General features: G+C 34.9%; 1 protein-coding gene across 2 annotated transcripts in view; it reads left to right on the plus strand.

Moving 5' to 3' along the window:
• Window positions 1-23,517, plus strand: part of LOC145284543 (cilia- and flagella-associated protein 263-like) — a 46,331-nt gene that overhangs the window by 12,413 nt on the left and 10,401 nt on the right. For both annotated transcript variants that reach the window (XM_080133448.1, XM_080133447.1), the window contains exons 3-7: window positions 5,373-5,501; window positions 13,908-13,988; window positions 17,352-17,507; window positions 20,134-20,241; window positions 22,721-22,876. In XM_080133448.1, coding sequence (XP_079989574.1) covers window positions 5,373-5,501; window positions 13,908-13,988; window positions 17,352-17,507; window positions 20,134-20,241; window positions 22,721-22,876 — 630 coding nt within the window. The remainder of the gene's footprint in view (window positions 1-5,372; window positions 5,502-13,907; window positions 13,989-17,351; window positions 17,508-20,133; window positions 20,242-22,720; window positions 22,877-23,517) is intronic.

Consider the following 23,517-nt stretch of genomic DNA (forward strand, 5'->3'; position numbering starts at 1 on the left):
TTCTTCTTAATTTTCTATTTTTTCATTATCAATTCATTTCTGTTTTGTTTTCTTCTTTATTTCTTTCTTACAATTTTATTGTGTCGGGTTTTTTAAAAATATATTTTTATCATTTTAGTAAGTTACATCAGTTGTTTACCATGAAACACCGTTTTGGGGATTTAAAGACAAAACAGTATATTACATCATGGCTCCCCATATTATTTAACCAAAAAACGTTCTGTCCGTTTTTTGATAATCATTGGCTGAAGTTGAAATATATAAGAATTGCATATAGCAATTGTCTTCAAATTCGAACAGCTGAAAGTAGTTATATCAGACGTTAGAAAAACACAGTTATGAGGGGAGTGCAATAAGTAATGCCCCTGACCCACTTCCCATAGCAGTAGAGCAACGAAACTTGGAACAGTTATTAGTCTTTCTCTACATAGGAACCACCCAGAGTTATGCATTTCTCCCATCGTTTGATGCAGCTCTGGAGACCGTTTTTGTAGAACACCCCAGGTTGGTCCTCCAACCATGATGTGACTTCAGAAATCAAGGCTGCATCATCTGGGAAACGCTTTCCTTTCAAAAACAACTTCATGGCTGGGAAGAGGTGAAAGTCAGAGGGTGCTAGATCAGTGGGTCAGGGGCATTACTTATTGCACGCCCCTCGTATAAGCTTTACCATCTTGGATCATTTTGGTAAATTTAATTGTAATTTTTATTTTATATATATATATATATATATATATATATATATATATATATATATATATATATATATAGAGAGAGAGAGAGAGAGAGAGAGAGAGAAAGAGAGAGAGAGCCAGTAAAGTTAGTTTCCTAGAAGTACATCCAATGAAACAACATGTGTGTCTATCAAAAAGAGAAACATGTATGCACATATGTAGCCATCAAATAAATTTTATATATATATATATATGTATATATATATAAAATTTATTTGATGGCTACATATGTGCATACATGTTTCTCTTTTTGATAGACACACATGTTGTTTCATTGGATGTACTTCTAGGAAACTAACTTTACTGGCTCTCTCTCTCTCTCCCTCTTTCTCTCTCTCTCTCTCTCTCTCTCTCTCTCTCTCTCTCTCTCTATATATATATATATATATATATATATATATATATATATATATATATATAAAATAAAAATTACAATTAAATTTACCAAAATGATCCAAGATGGTAAAGCTAAAGTATATTATAAATATTAAAGAATAATTATTTATAAAGTAATCTCAACCGGATGTAAAAGCTCAATGAAACCAAGTAGGAGATAGAGCTTATAATAAGAGCAAATAGTTAATAAAACATGTTAAAAAACACTTTGAAAAAGAGTTAAAAACATATTTAATCCGAAAAGGAAACACTTAATAAGTGGATAGTCCTTAATCCGCGGAGTTTCAAAGAAATACTTTCCTTCTCATCAGAGGGTAGGAAATTAGCAAAATGCAGGATCGGATTTTGCATACAAAAGTATTTGATGAAACTGCAAGTAAGTCAAAGATCTTTCTTGATAACAAAAAGTGAAGCAGAGAGAATATGGTGAAGAAAAAGGAGATTTCACGTGGATGAGATGAGAAGAGTGCTTAATGCAGGACAGAGCTGGTATATAGTCTATTTATTATACAAACATTATTGGATTATTTGTTATATATGCACATACATGTTTAAGTGAAGTCCCAATTCAGTGAAGTGTTGTCCCTAAATTGGGACTCCATCAAAACATATATGCACATATGTAACCAATAATGTTTGTATAATAAACAGCCTATATATATATATATATATATATATATATATATATATATATATATATATATATATATATATATATATATATACTAGCAAAAGTACCCGTCATTGAGTGGGTTAAAAAACAGCTTACAGAAAATGGACTCTGATTTATTAAAGTATGATAGATTATGAAAAGGAAGGGTTGTAAAGAGATAGCTTCGAGTTTGGAGGTATCAAAACCAAAGCAAAATATGATGAAAGTAAAAATAAAATAGATAAACCCCATAATTTATTATACCAGCCCTGTTCACACGGAAACACTTATCACAATATTCTGCGGATTTATATTAAAAAACCTTGTTAAACTTTGTGACATATTTCCATTCTATGGAGGTCAGGCGCAAACGAACACCCCCATAATTTTATTATACCATATTTCTTCAAACTGAAACATGATTATCAAAGTATACTTACGCAGATAGATATGGAAAGTCTTTATTAAAGTTTGTGCCTATTTCCATTCTATGGAGGCCAGGCGCGAACGCAGAGCCCACAATTTTATTATACCATCCCTATTTAAGTTAAAACATATTTATCAAAGTATTCTTATGCACATCTATATCAAAAACACTTGTAAACGTTTTTTTGTAATTTTAAAATTTTTTATTTCCATACTTTGGGGACCAGGCGCGAACGCAGACCCCACAATTTTAATGAATCACCGTTCTGTCAGATCAAACATACCCATTCCTGTGTCTCGATACATCCTCTATCATTATATGTAATCAGTTTTTTTAAATAGTCAACCATATAGGGGCCTATTCGTGACCAGACACACACACACACACACACACACACACACACACACACACACGCACACAGACATTTAGCTTTATATATATATATATATATATATATATATATATATATATATATATATATATATAAGATATAGAGGTATGAGTGAAAAAAGATATCAGATCTGAAGTTAGCACTGCACCAAATTAGGTTCAAATCGTTGTACTTAATGATTTTGTAAACAATTCTTGTATGCTAGCGAGATTGAACAATGGTGTATGCGTGTATTTAGACAATGGCTTCATTAGTTTGTTATATGGAAAACTTCTCACATATTTTACATTTCTAGAATTACAAAAATATAAAAATCACTGATTCATCATCATCATCATCATCATCATCATCATCATCATCATCAGCTTAAAGTCCATTTTAAATGTTGGACAGGTTTTAGAAATTGACTTTCAAACTAGCATATCTCTGTCCAAGTCTTTATTTATCCCTCTGTATTTCAAGTCTATCCTTATTTCTTCATTCTGTTTTCCTTAACCTTCTCTGGCGAACTGACCCTGCTACCTCAATTTTTCTATATCTACTAACTTAAGCATACTGATCCATTCTTTCAATACGACCATACCAACGAAGTCTCCTGTTCTGCGCACGTCTTACTATACTGTCCAGATTTCATCTTCCTTTGAGAGTATCAGATCTAAGACTGTTTTTTACGACTCACATTAAACATCAATTGTGTTATAACAGGGTTGGTGAAAAAGGTGTAAAAATATTATTGGTGCTTCTACACTATTGGGGCGAAATTTCGAAAATCGTAATACTGAATTTCACATGAAAACAAGGGTATTTACGTATTCCTCATATTTTTAAGAAGATTATATAAAAATTTACGACAATCAATAAGGTAGAAAATTATTTATTAAAGAAAATAAAAAAACAGAATTCGATGAAAATGATAGTAAGACACAGGAGAGTTCAAAAAGGGGAGGTAATTTTCCATTACGATTTAAACAAAATGGTTGAAATTTTTCACCTGCTAACACGATTAAAGTTGTTTGAAATTATTTGAATATTACCGAATTATTAAAATAATTCGGTAATATTCAAGTAATTTCAACTGGATAATTTGGAAACTATTATTGTAACTTATTAAAATTGACAAAAAAATCAGTAGAAACTATTGTCTTTAACTGAAAACTCCATTTGTCGACTACAAAATTTTGTCCTAATAGTGTAGAAGCGCCAGAATTATTCATAACCATAAATATTCCTTGTTTAAAATGGAAATTAACTTTGGTGTTATCTGATTAAATCTATAATATAAATCTCATCTATCTGTTTAACTGTATGTATGTATGTTTACATGTCTGCCTAAAACATTCGCCAGAGGCGACGGATTTTCACAAGATTGATAACGTTTTGGAGCTTGACTCTTCGGACGACAAATATAAAAAAATTGGCTAAAAACATTAATTCCTTCACCTTCAACTGGGCACTTTTCCACAGGAAGGGGTCGCTTTTTTTGCTGATATTTTCTAACGTCATCCCCTCTTTTCGATTAACTAGCCTTAATTTAAACCTTTGCCACTTCTGATTTGGCGATGGACGCAACGGCAAAGACGTCACATTTTTTTTTGGGGGGGGGTTTCACATTCTTTTCCTCCTTCGCAGTACAGGACCGAGCCTGCATGCCTGCCTACTACCACTTTTTTTTCTCAACACACACCTCCAAACACCCGGGCAACGCCGAGCACTCAGGCTAGTTTTTTAGAATTGACAAAAAAGAAATCAGTAGAAACCATTGGTTTTTTTTTTTTCTGAAAACTCGACTACAAAATTTCGTCCTAATAGTTTACAAGCGGCAAATTATTCATAACCATAAATGTTTCTTGTTTAAAGTGTAAACTGTCACGTAGTGAACTTTGGTGTTATCTGATTAAGTTACAAATAAACTATGAATGTCATTATCTGAAAGTGATCTCAACAATGACAACAAGTGCAGGTTCTGACACACAGAAGTTGAGAGTGTGAACCACCTGACATCCAATTGTAAGGTTCTGCTGGGGAACAGCTACTATACAAGGGGGAGAAAGTAGCAACCCTAGTTGAAGTCAGTGTACCTAATGATGCTAGCTTATATAGAGCTGAGGTGGATATTACGAAATACCAGGGTCTCATGTACAACATGAAAAGAAGATCTCCAGTAATTATAGAAGCAACCAGAATCATGAAAAAGAATTTTAAAAACTACCTGGTGAATATACCCGGTGAACCAAGTGCAAGAGAAATACAAACAATTAGACTTAATAGTATGGTTGGAATTTTTTTTTTTTTAATTTACAAATAAAATGTAACATTCTATATTTCAAAATAATTAATGTCAATATACATTTTTTTAATTCACAAATAAAAATTTAAAAATTCAATTAAGAATATAAAATGAATACAATATATTTTTTTAATAACTTTTTAAAGAAAATATATTTTTTGAGTGTTTAAAATGCAACAGTCAAATTGAAATTAATCAATTAAAAATTCATTACATTTTAGATTGTCTTCTTTTTTCCCTACCATAACTCTTCCAAAAATGAAAATAACAAAAAATATACTTCCATAATCTAAAGTGCACTAGTGTCTTTGTATCGTCTGTGTTTTTTGTAGTTATCATCAAAAACAATCTTTTAGTTTTTCAATTAAAATTAATTTAAAGTAAAAATCTTCAGAAATATGGGAATAAATATCTTATAAAATTGAACAAATTTAAAAAAAAAAAAATTTGTGTTGCTAAATTTTTGATTTGATTTATTCCTTCAGGCTATGTTAGAAGAATGCGAAGTCAGACTGCGAGAAATGGAGAAAGAAAAACATGAAATTGAAAGAGACACCAAAAAACACATTGCAGAGCGAATAATTCGTGCATTTGAAGATCGGTTGAAAGCTAAGGTGTGTAATTGTTCCTATTTACTTTTTACGACACCAGGGTCGTTTTTTTAATGTGGAGAAGAGGAACAAAGCTTTAAAATTGTCTCAGTCATAAAGGATTTATCTTCCACTGACAGAGAACAAGAAATTGAAGTGTAGCATCTGAAGAACAGATACTACACTTTGATCCTGGCCGAAAGGTAGGTAATTGTTGCAGACTATAAAAGTGATCAGGGCAGATAACTCTGGTTTAAAAATTCATGCTGTTGATTTAAGGCTTTATCAGAAATTGATTTGTAATTATTTCAGAAAAGTTGTTAAAATGATTTCTTACATTGAATTGTTTGGGATAATAAGTTATATTTAATAAGCAGAAAATAAATCTAATATTATTTTTGATCCTCTCTCTCTAACAGGTAAGTGATGACTGACAAGAGGCATCATATACGTGAATGATATATTAGAGGTACTGGATTGAGAGAGAAACTGAAAGAGAAAATCTTTTGAAAGCTGAAAAGATGAAACTGTTGCATTTTAGTGTGAAAGTGCCAGTCGATTCGGTCATACAACTAATAGAGTAAATACAAATCGAAGACATAACAGCAATAGCAAAGAAGGATGACAAGGACTGACGATCATATATGTTATTTAATTGGAATTCATTATCCACTGATGATCGGTTAAAGAGGATGTGCATTGTGTTTTATTTTTACCTAGAAATAAATGGTAAAATGTACAGCAATGGATTCAGGATCAGCTAGACCGAGAATGGGTGTTTCACAAGGTTAAGATTCTAGAGTCTTTGAAGTAGGAACTGGTAGCCTGACATCAGTGAGCACTGGAACAGGTAGTTGGATGTCAGTGTGCACTGAAACTGGTAGCACTGGTATGAGTAGCTAGATATTAGTGGGCACTGGAGCAAGTAGCTGGACGTTAGTGGGCATTGGAACAGGTAGCTGGACGTCAGTGGGCCGCAGGAGCTGGTAGCTGGAAGCGTTGGAGCTGCAGGTGGAGAGCTGTTGGAGTCGTTGCAGGAGTAAGCGAGTTGCTGGAAGCTGCAGGAGTAAGCTGGAGTCATTGGAAACTGCAGGAGTAAGCTGGAGCTGCTGGAAGTGAGCCTGAGTTCAAGCAGGTTCAGGAATTCAGAAATTGAGTGGCCTGCTGTGAAGGGGAGACCCAGGAGGTAGGCAGCAGTAGAGAGTAGAGTGTGCATCTCGTTCTGACTTGACTCTTGTCAGGTCAAGATAGGAGAGACACGCCATTGAATTCCTCCAGGCAGAAAAAATTGAACTGAATAACATTCACTGTCGTCTGTTTAACGTTTATGAAGCTGATGTAATTGATGTCAGTATAGTTAGGAGATAGGTTCGTCGATTTCAAAATGGTGGCAAAATAAATTGAGAATGACAAAGTCCGTTCTGGACTTTTATAACCGAGGCATCAAAAGAGGCTGGCAAAAATGCATCGAGAATAGTAGTGACTATATAGAAAAGTAAATTCTAGAGCACAAAAAGTCGCTTGTTTTAATGGTATCACTCCCATCTTTGTAGCTCTTTAACGTTTTAATTTTTTAGTTAAAAAAATAGGAGACCTTACTTTTTGAATGACCCTCATATTTCACATCATGCTTGACATTGCTTTACTCCACTAATCGGACGGTTTATGGCTCTATCATATTGGGTAGTTTAGATTTTAAATGAACCTTACAATACCTTTTAGTATGTTAGAACTACAAATGAATTTAGCGCATATCTTTGGGTTTTTTGTTGTTGTCTGTTTATCAAAATGCTTTTATTTATCCCAAACAAGATGTATTGCTATTGAAGAAATGATGTGGGCTATATTTATAGCAAGGCAAATCGAGGAGTTGGGCAGCAAAATATTTATTAACATTACATTTAAATTTTTGCATCTTAATATTGTCAAGGATCAGCGTGAGAATTTCAAAGAGTTGTCATTACTACATATACAGTCAATGTATATGAAACAATGACATTGGTTATACAGCATTTGTTATTTTCAAAATTCTTAGAAAAGTTTTTTTTGGATATTGATTGGAAAAAATAAAAATGTAACCTAACCCTAAACAAACATAATAATAATATTTGATAAAATTAGTTTAATAAAAACACAAATAACTATTTTTTCATAAAATTAATAAAATACAGAGAAATGTCTTAGAAATAACGAGTAGTTTTCCTTATTATGGTATAAAAAAAATACTAATGCAACTTAATTAGTACTTTCAGTATGTTTTAATTAGAAATAAATTTATTAACTAAATTGAAAACGTAAGATGCAGTTTTTTTTTGTTTTTTTTACTTCTTAGTGAAAAATTAATTTGCACATATTTTTCTTTCTTTTTATGTTTTAGGTAAGAATTCATAGGCTATCTAAAGATATTTCTATGTTTAAAGGGAGATAATTCTTTTTGTAACTTAAAATTATCATCCCTTGTCAAGAAACCTTGTATGATAATTTATATGCTCTTGTGAGAATGGAATTCAAGGTGGCCGCTATCAGTCACGGTCTAGCAACACAAATCAAATCCACTATCATTATAGTTTGACCATTCATTGTAGTCTATATAAATAAAAAATAGTGTGTGTGTGTGTGTGTGTGTGTGTGTGTGTGTGTGTGTGTGTGTGTGTGTGTGTGTGTGTGTTTAACTGATAAACTACTGGTCACATAACACGGAAACTAAAAGAAAATACTAATGATCTACCAAGAATGGTTTATAAAGAGTAAAATCTTTGTTTGGATTTATGAATAATGCATACGGAAATATGTCGGAAAATTGAAATACCAAATGCTCATTTCAACTTGCCAGCATATTTTTATTAGTTTTATGCACATGTAAATTCAATCTAGCTAGAATTTAATTTTAAATCTTTCTTATCTACCTGTCGGGTTAGCTCAAATGGTAAGGAACACGGCTGGAGCGCTAAATGAGGGAACACAGCTGATGTGCTAAATGTTTTGTTTTTGATTCTAACAGATGGCACCTAAGTTATTTTTTTTTAACTTTTGAAATCAGTACCCTATATATATATATATATATATATATATATATATATATATATATATATATATATATATATAGAGAGAGAGAGAGAGAGAGAGAGAGAGAGAGAGAGAGACAATGATTGCTACTTCTTGACAGTTGACTTCAGTAAAGTGTTGTGCATCTGTATGCACGTAGGTGACTTTTTAATCCAGCTTTATTCCTACATGAAAGTTCACAAATGTGACATAAAAACTTTCCTTCTTGTAAAGGTGATCGCATTATAATATTGTGAATCCTCGAATGCCGTGTCAGGCCACTTTTAGATTTGCAGATTAGAACACAAATATAATAACCCAGCCTCCTCATAAGACTGTTGTTCCTGTCTTTGATTGTGAAATTTCAGATACTTAACAAAATCAGATTTTGGCAAAAAGTATCTGCCACATACAGTGCACTTCAGTTCCTGTTGTAATTTCTCTGACATTATATCATCGTCCTGCTTTCTTAAAACATGTTTTAAGACAGCAAGATCTACATGCAGTTCTTCAAAAATTTTATATATATATATATATATATATATATATATATATATATATATATATATATATATATATATATTAAAGTTTTAAAAAGGATAAGTGGAGTCATTATTAGAATTTTGAGGAAGATCGATCGGGGGAGAAAAACAAAAAATAGACACGAAAAATAGTCAAAAGACTATTTGACTAAAAAATATTTGTGTGGTGTTCGGCACTAAAACTGCTTTCCCAGCTTTCAAGAAAGCTACACTTTCCACACTACAAAAAAGTTTAATTGTATATCAATTTAAATGTCAGTGTGATGCTGACTATGTGGGTCATACGTTTCAATGTCTGGGAGTCAGATTAGCACAGCATGTCCCTGCATGTTTTCGAAAGTTCCGGGGGTCTAGAATAAACACACTGTTGAACACATCCAGGCATTTATGTAGCACATCCGGGCACTCACCTATTCATGAGTCATCAATTGGTGTGCACTCGTATAACAATAAAGCATGTGGTGAAGCATATTCGGATGGCTGTTTTCTCATTGTACACAAGGCCCATTCCAAACAGCATCTCAATATTTTGGAGGCCGTGACTGTACTAATGCACAAACCATCGCTCTGTAGGCAAAAGGAACTGTCACATAAATTAGACCTGTTTAAAGAGCTCTGATATAACAAAAAAAAAAAAGGCCTAAAAAAAAAAATGCGTCATTATTTCTTGTTTCTGCAGGCAAGTTAGTTTTTCATTTTTTATTTCGTCCTAGGTTTTGAAATATGGACGATATATCACAGGTTATTCATTCATTTAATTCACCCCATGTAGTTTTATAATATTTTTTTGCAGGGGGCGGGGTCACCCCTCTCTTCGCCTCCAGTTTTCAATTATGTGTTTTCTAGGTTGGCAGTATTTTGCGCGAACAGTTGGCAGAGTTGGTGGAAATTTTCTGTTTCTATGTCTATCCTTGTAGCCATGTCACTAGTAAGGGTGCTGGAGGTAAACGTTTTGTCTGGGCTGACGTTATCCGCCTGATAGTCAGGGACCCGAACCTTGGATTAACCACTAAGGAGGCTGTCCTATCAGCAGGGGTAAAGTACTGGGGCTGCTGTATTGCCATTTGGTGAATGGAATCTGGACCATGCAGTAGCTTCTGGTGGGGCCTCTCGATGCCATACTAGTGGGTAATTGTTACGGCTTTACCTTATCATGTGCTACAAAAAAAAAAAAAAAAAAAAAAAAAATCTTCGTTTCTTTTTCTCTCTTAGTTTCCCCTCTCTGTCCTGCTCTAAGTAAATCTGACGACCTAGTCCACAAATTCCAAAATTTCATCATGACAAGTTTCAAGAAAAAATACTCGATTAAACCCGGTTCTCCAACTTCCAACGTAGACCTCTACTACCATGTCTCCTTCTCCAACATCAGGGGTCTTCGTTCTAACCTTCCAGAGGTTGAAACCCAATTACAGGAGACTAAACCAGACCTTTTATTTTTAAGTGAAACTGGCATTGGACAGGCTATTTCCCTAGATGAGTTTGCAATTACAGGATACTCTAACTTAACTTCTAAATCTGACCCCCAAGATCGCCATGGGCATGGAATATGTGCCTATATTAAAGATAGCTTTCCATGTGGGAGGGACATCTCCAGGGAAGATCCTAACTTACCCTATATGTGCTTCCGGGTTGCTTTAGCTCACACTACTGCATTTATATTTACTCTCTATCGCCCCCACAACAGCTGAGTTACTATCTTTCAAAGCATATCTGAGAAAATTGACCAAGTCCTTTCTACTTATCCTTCAGCTAACATTCACGTATGTGGAGACTTCAATGTTCACAACGTCGAATGGTTGACCCACTCAAACAAGACCGATGATGAGGGGAGGTTCTGTCATGATTTCTCCATTGCCTATGACCTCACTCAGATTGTTCAGGAGCCTACCCGTGTGCCCGATAATGACGGCCAGTATGCGAGCCTACTAGACCTTTTTCTCACAACTTGCCCTGAACTACGTTCAGTTTCTGTTCTGTCGCCTCTTGGATCTTCCGACCACTCTGTTGTATCAATTAAGATAAAAATGAAATGTAATAAGTCCCCAGACGTACCTCTTCATCGTACAGTATATCGATACACTAAGGCTGACTGGGATAGCTTCCATACATTTATATCTGATCTACCTCTGCATTCCATGTTTAAAAAGGATGTGTCCTCTATAGTATTAGACCTAACTGAATGGTTAATTGTAGGTATTGACCATTTCATACCCTCTAAAAAGTTTCAGCAAAAACCTAACAGCCAGCCATGGTTCTCTCCAGAATGTGCTGCTGCCATTGCGCACAGAAATCACTTTTTCCACTGCTTCAAACGTAATAGATGTATGGAAACTAAAGCCGTTTTCAGGACTGCCAGCAACCATTGTAAGAAAGTAATAAGGAACGCAAGAGAGTTGTATGCTCAATCTGTTAAGTCCAAAGTAGCTGAGCAGCGGCTTGGTTCCCACCAGTTTTGGCAAATAGCAAACAGAATCCTGAACAGAAGCGTGTGCTCCATCCCAACTATTATCAATGGACCTGAGGTAATCTCGTCAGCATCAGACAAAGCCAAACTCTTTGTCAAGAACTTTGCAGCTAATTCTACCCTTTGCGACCAAGACCGCCAACCCCCAATATTTCCTCCTGTATCAGAAAACACGCTATGTGATATACGTATATCTGTACATGATGTTGCGAAGCTAATCAAAAACCTTGATTCGAGTAAAGCAACTGGCCCCGATGGTATTCCAATTATAGTACTCAAAAAACTTCAACCTGAACTAGCGCCCATACTTACAAAACTGTTTAAACGTTGTCTTAAGGAGAATAGTTTCCCATCTCCCTGGAAAATCTCATCAGTATGCCCTGTATTTAAGAATTCAGGTGATCGCTCATCCCCCTCTCAGTACAGGCCAATAAGTCTCCTGTGCGTCATGAGTAAGTTGCTAGAATCTGTGTTAAATACAGAAGTAATCAACCATCTCAACAAAAATAACCTTCTTAGTGACACTCAATATGGTTTCCGTTCTGCTAGATCTACAGCAGATGTCCTTACAGTTATATCGCATAGGATTAGCAAATCTCTCGACGGTGGCAATCTTTCTAGGGCAATTGCTCTTGACATATCTAAAGCCTTTGATAGGGTATGGCATAAAGGTTTACTTCATAAGATCGCTAGCTATGGTATAGCTGGAAAAGTCTTCTCAATTATTAAATCATTTCTTTCTGATAGGTTCATAAGAGTAGTAGTTGAGGGGCAAAAATCAGAAGCTTATTAATGCCGGTGTCCCTCAGGGATCCATCCTGGGCCCAACTCTTTTCCTGATCTACATTAATGATCTTCCAAATCATATCCTTACATCATTTGTAGACATTTATGCTGACGACACTACCATTTATGGTACCACATCTAAGACAGTAAACGACCAAGTTCTCTCCAATTCTCTCTCCTCTGATCTTGAGCACGTAGTACAATGGGGAAAGGAGTGGCTGGTTACTTTTAATGCATCTAAAACCAAGCTTCTCTCTTTACATCATCAACATTCTAATCCACATTTGTCATCAATTGAAATGAATGGCTCTCGTCTTGAGGAGGCCTCAAGTTTTGACAAGCTTCTGGGCTTGACCATTACTCCTGATCTTAAATGGAACACGTATATCAAATCTGTTGCCAAGGCCGCTGGAAAAATGGTGGGATCTTTCTATCGATCCGGTAGATATCTCACTGCTGATGCAATTCTCTATCTATATAAGAGCCAGGTACGTCCAAGGATGGAATACTGTTGCCACATCTGGGCAGGAGCTGCTAGAAAGGACTTGTCCTGCCTTGATAGAGTTCAAAATAGACTTCGTAGCCTCGTAGGAGATGTCCTTTTCTCCTCCTTGCAACCTCTATCTCACAGAAGAGATGTTGCGAGTTTTTCTCTGATGTATCATTATTTTTCATGGAAAGTGTTCAACTGAGCTTCAATCTATGGTCCCCCCTCACCAAACTTTCACAAGAAACACTCGTCTAGCTGTAAACACTATCAATAATTTCCCCCACTCTTTATCTGTGCCTAAACCTAAACGTAGATTCTATGGACAAAGCTTCTTTCTTAGAACTGCACGCCTGTGGAATTGTCTTCCGTTTTCCTGCTTTCCGGCTGACTACAATATGGTTGTGTTCAAGTCTAAAGTAAATAAGTTCTTGATGAGCCGTTCCATATAAGTTATTAAATTTACCAAATTTTCATTACTAATGATTACTATATTGACCAATTTCTACTTTACACTCTTTAACCCTTATCCTTGAGTGGCCTCTGGGCCTTAATAATGTGGTGATGCCTTTGTAAAAAAAAAAAAAATTGTTTTATTTTAATCGCTGCCGACATAATGTCAGACGAAAGGTACCTCAAGGTTCTTTTCTTTTTTTTTTTAAATTTTTAGTTGAATAGTCTTTTGACTATTTGTGGTGTCTATTTTCTTTCTCCCCACCCCCATCGATCTTCCTCAAAATTCTAATAATGACTTCACTTATCCTTTTTAAAACTTTAATAAAATTTTGTACCATTAAAAACCTTATTTATATATATATATATATATATATATATATATATATATATGTATGTATGTATGTATGTATGTGTGTGTGTATGTGTGTGTGTGTGTGTGTGTGTGTGTGTGTGTGTGTGTGTGTGTGTGTGTGTGTGTATATATTGTGGTTTTTGTTATGAATAATAGTTTCTTTGTTGACAGTCGAACAAAACCTTCGATCAGCACAACAAGTGGACGATCATGGCCTGTGCAGTGAACATGATTTCTGCTAATGAACACTTTTATGTGTTTGTTGCTGCTTTTTAAATATGATCTGTTTTTATTCCAGGAAGCACTAATCGAGAAGTTGAGGTTAAAAAATGCAACTCAAAAAACTCAAATGAAGAAGCTTTTATTACAACTAAAACAGGTATCGACTTATGTTTCTGAATTTTTGAGATGAGGAATGATCCTTTGAATTATTCGTACTATTGTTCTCATATTGAATGTTATTCGCACAACGTTTCGGTCAATGTAACCTGTGACTTTTTTTCAGCTAAACTTGTCAAATTTGCTAATCTGCATGGAATTTTGAATGGAGCCCTTTTTTTTTAATCCACAGCGGTAGCATATTGTCATTCCATTGGCCATGAGTGGGTAGAAGTCCTAAGTAATTTGTAAATGTATTTTTAGTATCATCTACAGTGAGAACGCATAGCATAGTGGATAAAATACTTGGTACAATTCAGTTCTAAGTTAAACTTTTCTGGAGGTTGAAGGTTCAATCCTCAGTGTGGTTATAAATGCAAATTACTTCGGACTTCTACCCACTTATGGTTGACAGAATGAGAACATACTACCCCCATGGATTAGATAACGGATTTTGTTTAAAATTCTGTGTAAGTTTCCAAGTTCAACAAAAAGATTCCCAAGTTCGACAAGATACACATGAAGAAAATTGGAGGCTGCATTAACTGAAACGTTGTATGAATAACATTCAAGATGAAAACAGTTGGCCAAAGATAACGAGTTTCTCTGGGTTTTTTTTTTGTTTTTTGTTTTTTGTTTTTTGTTTTTTAAATTACTGTTGTCTTTCAATGGCAGGATATCTTATTAACACATTTAATTTTAATTTTAAAATCTTGATTTTTTTGGAGATTATTCAATTATAAAAATAGTGAAAATCCTCTTCGGGGTCATTGTAAAGAAAAGAATACAATAAATAATCAGGAAGTTCAGGGAGGAAATACAAAATGACTATTTTGAAATAAAATACAAACCTTGCATCACACAAAAAATTCATACAAATTTCATGCAAAATATATATTTTACACCAGTTGAGTTAATCAACATTTGTTTCCTTAAGGTTTTTTTTTCTTATATATTTCATTTATAGAAAATACAAATGACAATATTCTTCAGTTTTAAGTTATGTTTAAAAATATATATATATTTTAATCTAGTTAGCTGCAGATTGCAATTAACTCATCAAGTGACCAATCTCTTGATAAGTTTCTATCACTCTCATGCTCTCTCACCTTATGTTGTTTGACTCCCCCACTCTTAATTTATATGATTTCTCTCTCTCTCTCTCTCTCTCTCTCTCTCTCTCTCTCTCTCTCTCTCTCTCTCTCTCTCTCTCTCTCTCTCTCTCTCTCTCTGTTTATCTCTACTATTATATAAAAGCAACTTTGTCTGTGTGTCTGTAAGTTTGTTTCCTATGGAGCAGAAAATTTCACAGTTGGTCTATCAGGAGGTAACAGAGAAGTCAACTCCCCACTTTAACAATGTCACACACTCTCTTGTCCTATCTGGCATAAAAAGGTCAAACCAAGATCAACACAAACAGAAGACACAGGCCACTTTAATGCACAATACATCAAACGTTCCAGCAGATGCAGAAAGACATCACACTCAGAACGTGAATTAATTTGATTCGTCAGTTCCTAGCAGCATCATATATGAATAGAATCGTCCGACTGTGTGGGATCACACCCCATTCTTGTTCCAAAATATTGCAACAGATGTCGAACTGGGGATAACAGAATCAGTACCGGTAGGCACACCTACTACTTGATGTTCAAGGATGGTGGTCACACCAAAAAAGGATGGGTCTCCAAGACACACAGTGAATCTATAGAAGTTGAATAATGCCACTGGGCAGGGAAATGCATCATACTTCATCTCCATTCAATCAGGTTTCAATGGTATCAGTGCACACCAGAAAAACGGTGCTGAATGCATGGAATGAATACTACTGTCTACTGCGATCCCCAACTGCTCATTATCGAGTGGGACTGATATAGGTACTGTCAAAAGACAAAATAAAAGATGCAAGAATTATGATGCTGCCGAAAGTAAATGCAAAGTCAACTTTCTACTTTCCTTTTAGTCTTTTGTTTTCTAGAAAGAATAAAAAATAGTGTTGCATGTTGTTGATTTTAACAAACTGATGATAAAAAATCAACAATACTTAGAAAACTTGGAAAAGTGGAAAATTCCATTAAGCATTAAATCATCATCATGGTTGTCATCACTGGCTCTTCCTTTATTAAAGTGCAGGTTGAGGGACTTCATCCACACAGGTTGGTCTCCATCCATGTAACTGGTTAGCTACACACATGGCAGACCACACTCCACACTTTCCAGAAGCCCTATCATGAGAGCCTCCGCATATTGGATCTCTCTGTAGCAGTCAATAATAAGGCAATTTAGGACAATCTCTTCTCCATCTATTAATGATATCAATGTCCATGAAACTAAGCTGTTCTAGAAAATCTTGTGACCATACAGCTATCACGTCTTCTGGCTTCACATTACAAATCATTGCCCTATCGTTATGTTGCAAGTTTCTGGTTTTGAAGTAGCATGTTTTTTAGCTCCTTACATCAAGTGGCTTCATGCCTTGTCTGGGGCGATTTCCATAAAAAAAATCATTACAATTATGCTTTTCGCATGTACATTGCACTGCAAACATAGGAACTATATGCACGATCAAGAGTCTTGTATATGGAATGAACATCTACGTTATACTGGCACTGCTTTCCAAGAGGTGTTTAGGGGATAATGCTTGTTCACACGCCTGATACAATTATTGATAGTTGTTGAAAGAGTAGTATGAAATAAAAAACAACACTATTTTTAAAACAAAACAACAAAAGGTTTATTTGGACAACAGAAAGTCGAAGGTTGAACTGTGTCCAGGTTGAAGAAAATAAAGAGTAGAAAGTTCTTGGGGTATGTCAGGTCAGACAGAAGTTCTTTGTGGAGTCACAGGTTGATCAGCAGTTATTTTCAGTGAAAATTGTCTATGCTGGAGTGTCCAGTGGAAGGAATGAGAGGAGAAAGGTGTCTGTTTTCTTTGTTTGTCAGGTTCTCTCTGCTAGTTGACCGAGATTCCCAAAAGGGCTAAAAAAAAGTTCCTTAGGGGACAGATAGAATCAATGGGCCCTGCCAGACGATTGGTCAGTGTATGGCCGAATCATTCCACATGTCGGTGGAGCATTGACTTATGAGAGAAAATAGATCTTTATTTGCAACTGCTACAGGTGCATGATGGTTTTGGATTTGGCAGGCCAAAGTCTGACACTGTAACCTGATTAGAATTAGAACTACATGTTCTGAATGTTCCATCACAGACCAGTGTTCTTCAGTGACATGTAGTTGATGAGCTGATGAATTCTTTCTATTGATTTTGAATGGTGAATGAGAGTGATTGTTTTGGGGGGCAGCTTCTCTTTCCCCTTTGTGTTGATTGTTTTTATTTATTTATTTAATTTTTTTTTGTTTCCAGAAAGAAGAAATGGGTGAAGCGCTGCATGCCGTTGATTTCAATCAATTGATGATAGAAAATCAACAATACTTGGAAAAGATAGAAGAGAAGAACAACGATCTCCTCAGGTTGAAGCAGGATGCCAGCAAAAAGCTTCAACACTTGAACATGATCAAGGTAACATCACGACATAATGTTTTTTCTTTTTTATCTTGACTAGCAGGAATGCCTGTCATTGGCAAGATATTAATATTTCAGGAATTAAAGAGCCATAACTGCTTTGTTTTTTGGAAAGATAGTCGAAGGTTGAACTGCATCCAGATTGGAGAAAAGAAAGAGTAGAAAGTTCTTGGGGTATGTCAGGTCAGACAGAAGTTCTTTGTGGAGTCACAGGTTGATCAGCAATTATTTTCAGTGAAAATCGTTTATGCTGGAGTGTCCAGTGGAAGGAATGAGAGGAGAAAGGTGTCTGTTTTCTTTGTTTGTCAGGTTCTCTCTGCTAGTTGACCGAGGTTCCCAAAAGGGCTAAAAAGGTTCCTTAGGGAACAAATAGAATCAATGGGCCCTGCCAGACGATTGGTCAGTGTATGGCCGAAGTACTTGTACAGATATCTAAACAATGGTTAGGGTTGTGCCTCTTTTATGTTTTCGTAAAGTTATGGCAATAATAAGAGCAGTCCTTTGTGTTTATTCCATATAACAACGTTTAATGAGATTCTAGAAGAGATTTTACTCCTGATGATTGATTTTTAGTTGGAAAACTGAAATTTACAGAGAATATAGCTTCAAAACTTTATAAAGATACATTTTCTGTTATGTACATATCTGGGCGATTGTTAAAAACTTTATTCACTTCAAACACGGCATATTGAGACTGAAGAAATGGCTATCTGATTATCCTAATTCATGTACCAATCCATTTGCAGCATCTAATAAAGATTTTAATAATACGACAGATGAAGAAAAGAGTTAAAACTTCTTCTTTCCATGAAAAGTTTGAACATACTTACAGGTTGGAATTGAAAACAAATTCATCTTTTTTTTTTGTCTACTATTACGGACACTAATACTGTTTCAACTTATCAATATCAGTATTGGATTATCCTCAAGATAAGTAAAACACCTGTTATCTCCCCCTCTCTCTCTCTCTCTCTCTCTCTCTCTCTCTCTCTCTCTTTACAAGGGAGTCACCACATATCAAAGCCCGAAAGTCATTCAAGGATAAAGATTAATGAATGAACAGTGATCACTGAGACAACAGTGTAATGATCATTAGTGGTGTAAATTGGGTAGAATTTGATTATTTAAGGGGATGGCTGAACAAGAACTTGTTTACATTGGACTTGGAGACGACCATGTTGCATTCAGCTGGAAAGCAGACCAGCAGAACAGAGTTCCACATGTGGGCAGTTCTAGGAAAGAAACTTTGTTCATAGAATTTGCGTTTAGATTTAGGCACAGATAGAGAGTTGGGAAAATTGTTGATAGTGGTTGTAGCTAGACGAGTGTTTTTTTTGTGAAAGTTTGGCACACATGTTGGTCAAAGAACTGTTTCCTTTTCATGACACCCATTAAATCACATTCTATTATTTCTTCATAACATGTCTGTCTCCTCTTATCACATTTCCCCATGGACACTTTCATGAAATAAATTTTTTCCTGTTTTAAACATCCTCGTTTGTGTTTCCCTTAATGTGTTATATACTATAGAGTGTGTATATAACGTGTTCATATATTTATGTTGTCTTTAGACGTGTGTAACGTAACATGTTGTGATCGTCTACTAACAACACATGCTATGAAATTATTTTGACGTATTTGTTAAAATCAAAAAACAAAGAATTCTTTACTATGAGGATTGAGGACATGCATTGCATGAATAGAAATAATATGAGAATTATACAATAGATGTGTAATGCAAGCCTTATAGACAGACTTAGTTCTGATAACCTCAGAGGAAGATTAAATTTTGACAGTATTTGGGAGATGCATGCAGAACAGGAGACTATGATAGTATGGCCACATTGAAAGAATGGACAAGAATTCTTGGGTTAGTAGATGTAGAACAGTTAAGATAGCAGTTGCAATTGACAAGGCCAAGGAAAACATGGGAGGAAGTAATAAGGATGGACTTGAGAGAAAGAGAGAGAAATAAAGACCTGGCCAGAGATAGGTAAGTTTGGAAGTCAATTTTTTTAAAGCCATCATATAAAATGGATGTTAAACCGATGATGATGATGATGATGATGATGATGATGATGATGATGATGATGATGATGATGACGGCCACGACTAAAGTGCTATATTTTTGCACAATTACAATTTGCCCATTTAAGCCATTTTTTTTTTTGTTTGTTTAACATACTACAGTTGTAGTAAAATTTGCATCCAATAAATGCAAGACATTCATCCCGTGGTCATATCTACATGTACACCTTTGTGTAAGTAGATCCACCTTCTCTTGTAAAACGTGAAAGAAATTTAAAATTAAAAAATCTCAAATGTTTAAGGAAAAATTCAAAACAAATTTTTCTTGAGCCATCCTCTTAAATAATCAAATTCTGCCCAAATTAAACTATTGCATCAAATCCGGAAGTTGTTGTCTCACCGTCTATCTGACAAATTCATTACTCTTTATCCTCAAGTAGCCTTTGGGCCTTAATAAGTGGTGTCGTAAATACCAAAAAAAAAAAAAAAAAAAAATGATGAAATCTTTCTTTAATGATTTGGTTTAAATTTTACATGTTGCAGATTAAAGAAAAAGTGAAATTTGTGTTTAATTTACTTTTTATTTTTTTTACAGAAAAAACTGCAAGAATTAATGTTAGAGTCAAATCGACTTAAGACGGAGATACAAACTCAGAAAGATCTTTGTGCAAGAATTGATGCAGAATATAAACAAGTGATAGAAGTAAGTACCTGTTCCCCTTTCTCTAATATTTCTCTTACAACATAACAATCACAGCATCAACATTTCAGTCAATGTGTTATGTATATGCATGTGTGAGTTTGTCCCCTATTTCAAAACGGCTAAGCTGATTTTTATGAAATTTCACACGAATGTACTTTATGTGCCTAGGAGTGTTCTTAGATAGGTTTTGTAGCATAATACTATAAGTGTCGAAAATCAATAATAAAAAAAAATCTGATTAAAGTAGGAACAATCAGATTTGGACCAAAGTTAGCACTCTGATACAGCCTAACATCACAAGTGCATTTGAGAAGTTTTATTACAAACACACACCTTTGACACCATTTGCCAGGCCACCAAACAATTGTCATGAGAATGAAAGGAATTAATAATTTATAAACGCACAATTCGGGGGCAAACAATAGACAATCTAAAGTTTCAAACGACGGAAGTTGTGAACATTGCATAAATGCTGGTTGAGTGCGTCTTAGTTTATATTTCCCACATTATATATATATATATATATTTATATATATAACTACTTAATTTACTCACATAAAATTAATATACGAAAGTATAGATTTATGCGTAAACTTTAAGTATTTATTTCAAAAGTGCTCAATATGTAGGTAGAGCTAGTTAGTAATTTATAAACAAGCTTAATCGCCATATATATTTTATAAATTACTATATATATATATATATATATATATATATATATATATATATATATATTAGTGTTGGGACGATTTATCAAAATCAGGAATCGGAAAAATCGGAATATATGAGGGTATCGGAAAAATTTGTACCGATTCTCCGATGCCAAAATGATTCTTTTATCTTTTTTAGTTGATTTTGTTTAAAGTGAACTCTTCCATTGCTGGTAATAATGAGAAAATAATAAATACTTATTGATTTGAAACCACCAGTGAAGCTAAAATCGATAGATCGTCCCCGACTAGTATATTTTTACGTTTAGGAAAATATTTGCACATTTAACATGTGTGTTTTTATGGTAATCAAAAAAAAAAATACAACTATATAGTTAAATATTTAGAGATTTATAAAGAATCGGAATCGGTACTTGTATCAGAATCGGGAAATATATTGGAATTGTCCCATCACTAATATATATACATATATATGTTGGTTTATATCGACAAATTGAGGTTTCAGTGTATATACGATCTGCTCAGAACCATTATATACATTTTTTAAGTGATTACATGTGAACATACTGAAAAACTTGGCAAACGAACCCACCCATCCCATACAAAAAAAACAATTGTTGTAGAATTTATTTAATTTCATGTAAAATGATTTGCCATGTTTAGACCATTCAAGCATTTTAACGCAGTAAACAAAAAAATTTTTTTTGGGGGGGGGAGGAGGTGTCCTACGTTTTTAAGCGATTGCATATAGTTTTAGAAGTAAAAAAAAAAAAAATAGTTAACTGTTCTAAAAGTTTGAATGACCTGAAAATGGGGAATTATTTTACATTAAATTTGTATATGAAATTGTTCCCTACTCTAAATGCTGAAATAATTGCTTTGGGTTGCTTTTTTTTCTTCTTTACAAGTGTAGGGGACTAGGATATATAAATACCCCAATCCCGTTACAAAAGAATAATGAAACGAATGGGAATTGAAGGAAACAAAGACTCAAGTAATGGATAAGATAAACGTCGTTTATTTGCTGTTGAAAGAAATGAACATTTTAGTTATAACATGTCCGCGCGTATGTAACCAATGTCCGTTGCAGGACTGGTGTTGTAGCAAGAAAAGGAAATGTGTTTTCATCTCAAGTTTGGGTCATTATTGTTTGTTCGCGCGTGGGAATTGAAGTGAGTGTTGTAGTGGAAATGAGAATCCAGCGTGTAGGCAAGGAAGAGGATATTAGAGTTGTCATCAGTTAGTAGTCAGCTACGCGAAGGTGTTCTTAGTGGCCAGTAGTAGATGGAGAGAGAAAGAGGGAGAATGTATACATACAGTCATTAGCTCGTGCCCCATACATAGTAGGAAGTGGGCGTGAGGTGCACGTGCGCGCGCGCTGAAACGGCGGCGGCTTGTTAGCCCAACCTCTCTCGTTGAGAGTTGGTCCTAAAGAGAGGATTAGAAACAGCTTGTCTCCATGTTTTATACTCGCTTCTGGAGTGTCTTTTGCGCATGTGTATTTCCTTAGAAAGCGGAAGTGACATCGTCCATGTGTGTGTTCGTGTTTGCGTGTGTGAGTACATGTGTATACGTAAGCGTGTGTGTATATATACGTGAATGTGAGTGTATGTACGCGAACGTGAATATGTGTACATGTGTGGACGTGGGCACATATGTTTGTGTGCGCGTATGTATATGACAGCTTGAAATATGAATGTGTGTTTTGTGTGAGACTTGAAAAAGGCCCGTACACTACAGGATGCCCACATGTAATCACCTTAAAAAGTAGAATCTCATTTTTTTTTTTTTTTTTTTTTTTGTGACAGGAAAAAATCGCTGTGGACAAAATGAATATCAGCTTAAAAGAATATCTATCGGATTACCAAGTTCCGGCTATCATGGAATTTGTCCAAGAAAAGGCCAATCTTACAGAACTGCGTAGAATTGTGAAGACATGGGAGAGGAAAGTCGAAATTGCAGAGGTAATGAATTTGCCAGTTTTTATGTGTCTGACTTTTTTTAGATGAGGACTGATAATTTGGATTCTTCTGACTACCGTTTTCACCTTCGAGTGATATTCTAACATTGTTTTGGCCAATATAACATCTGACCTTCTTCAAATGTATCTTGTCACAAGGACCCATGACATAACAGATAAAGTACTAGGTAAATTCAGCTTTTAGAGTTTGGTGCCTTTGGGGCACACCTTAAGAAAATAAATAATTTAACACAAACCACTGAAATAACAAACACAATAACTTCATACAACGTAACAAAGAAAAAGGGTTTATTTTGGCAAACCACTGGTGAATGTCTGCAGGGAAATATTGTTCCGGATTAAACCTAGCCTCTGGCCACTTTGTGCTGTCACGGTAGTTATTCCCTGTAGGAATCGTCAATACCAGATTAGGGGCAGTGAGAAAGAGGAAGGGTCCTATCTGGTTGGCGTCTCAGTAAAAACAAATTATTTTTCTCTTCAAACCGGAAGCTGTCAGAGTTCCCAAGAAAGGATCAATGTGCCGCACCCCTGAGTGGTTAGTATGTGCCCGAATCACACAGGGGAGAGGCATTGATTTGCAAGGGAAAAGTTTCATTTGTTTCTACTACAAGTTCAATGTGACAC

The sequence above is a fragment of the Euprymna scolopes genome, chromosome 9, assembly GCF_053919585.1.
Source record: "Euprymna scolopes isolate OS-2025 chromosome 9, ASM5391958v1, whole genome shotgun sequence".
NCBI classification, from domain to species: Eukaryota; Metazoa; Mollusca; class Cephalopoda; order Sepiida; family Sepiolidae; genus Euprymna; species Euprymna scolopes.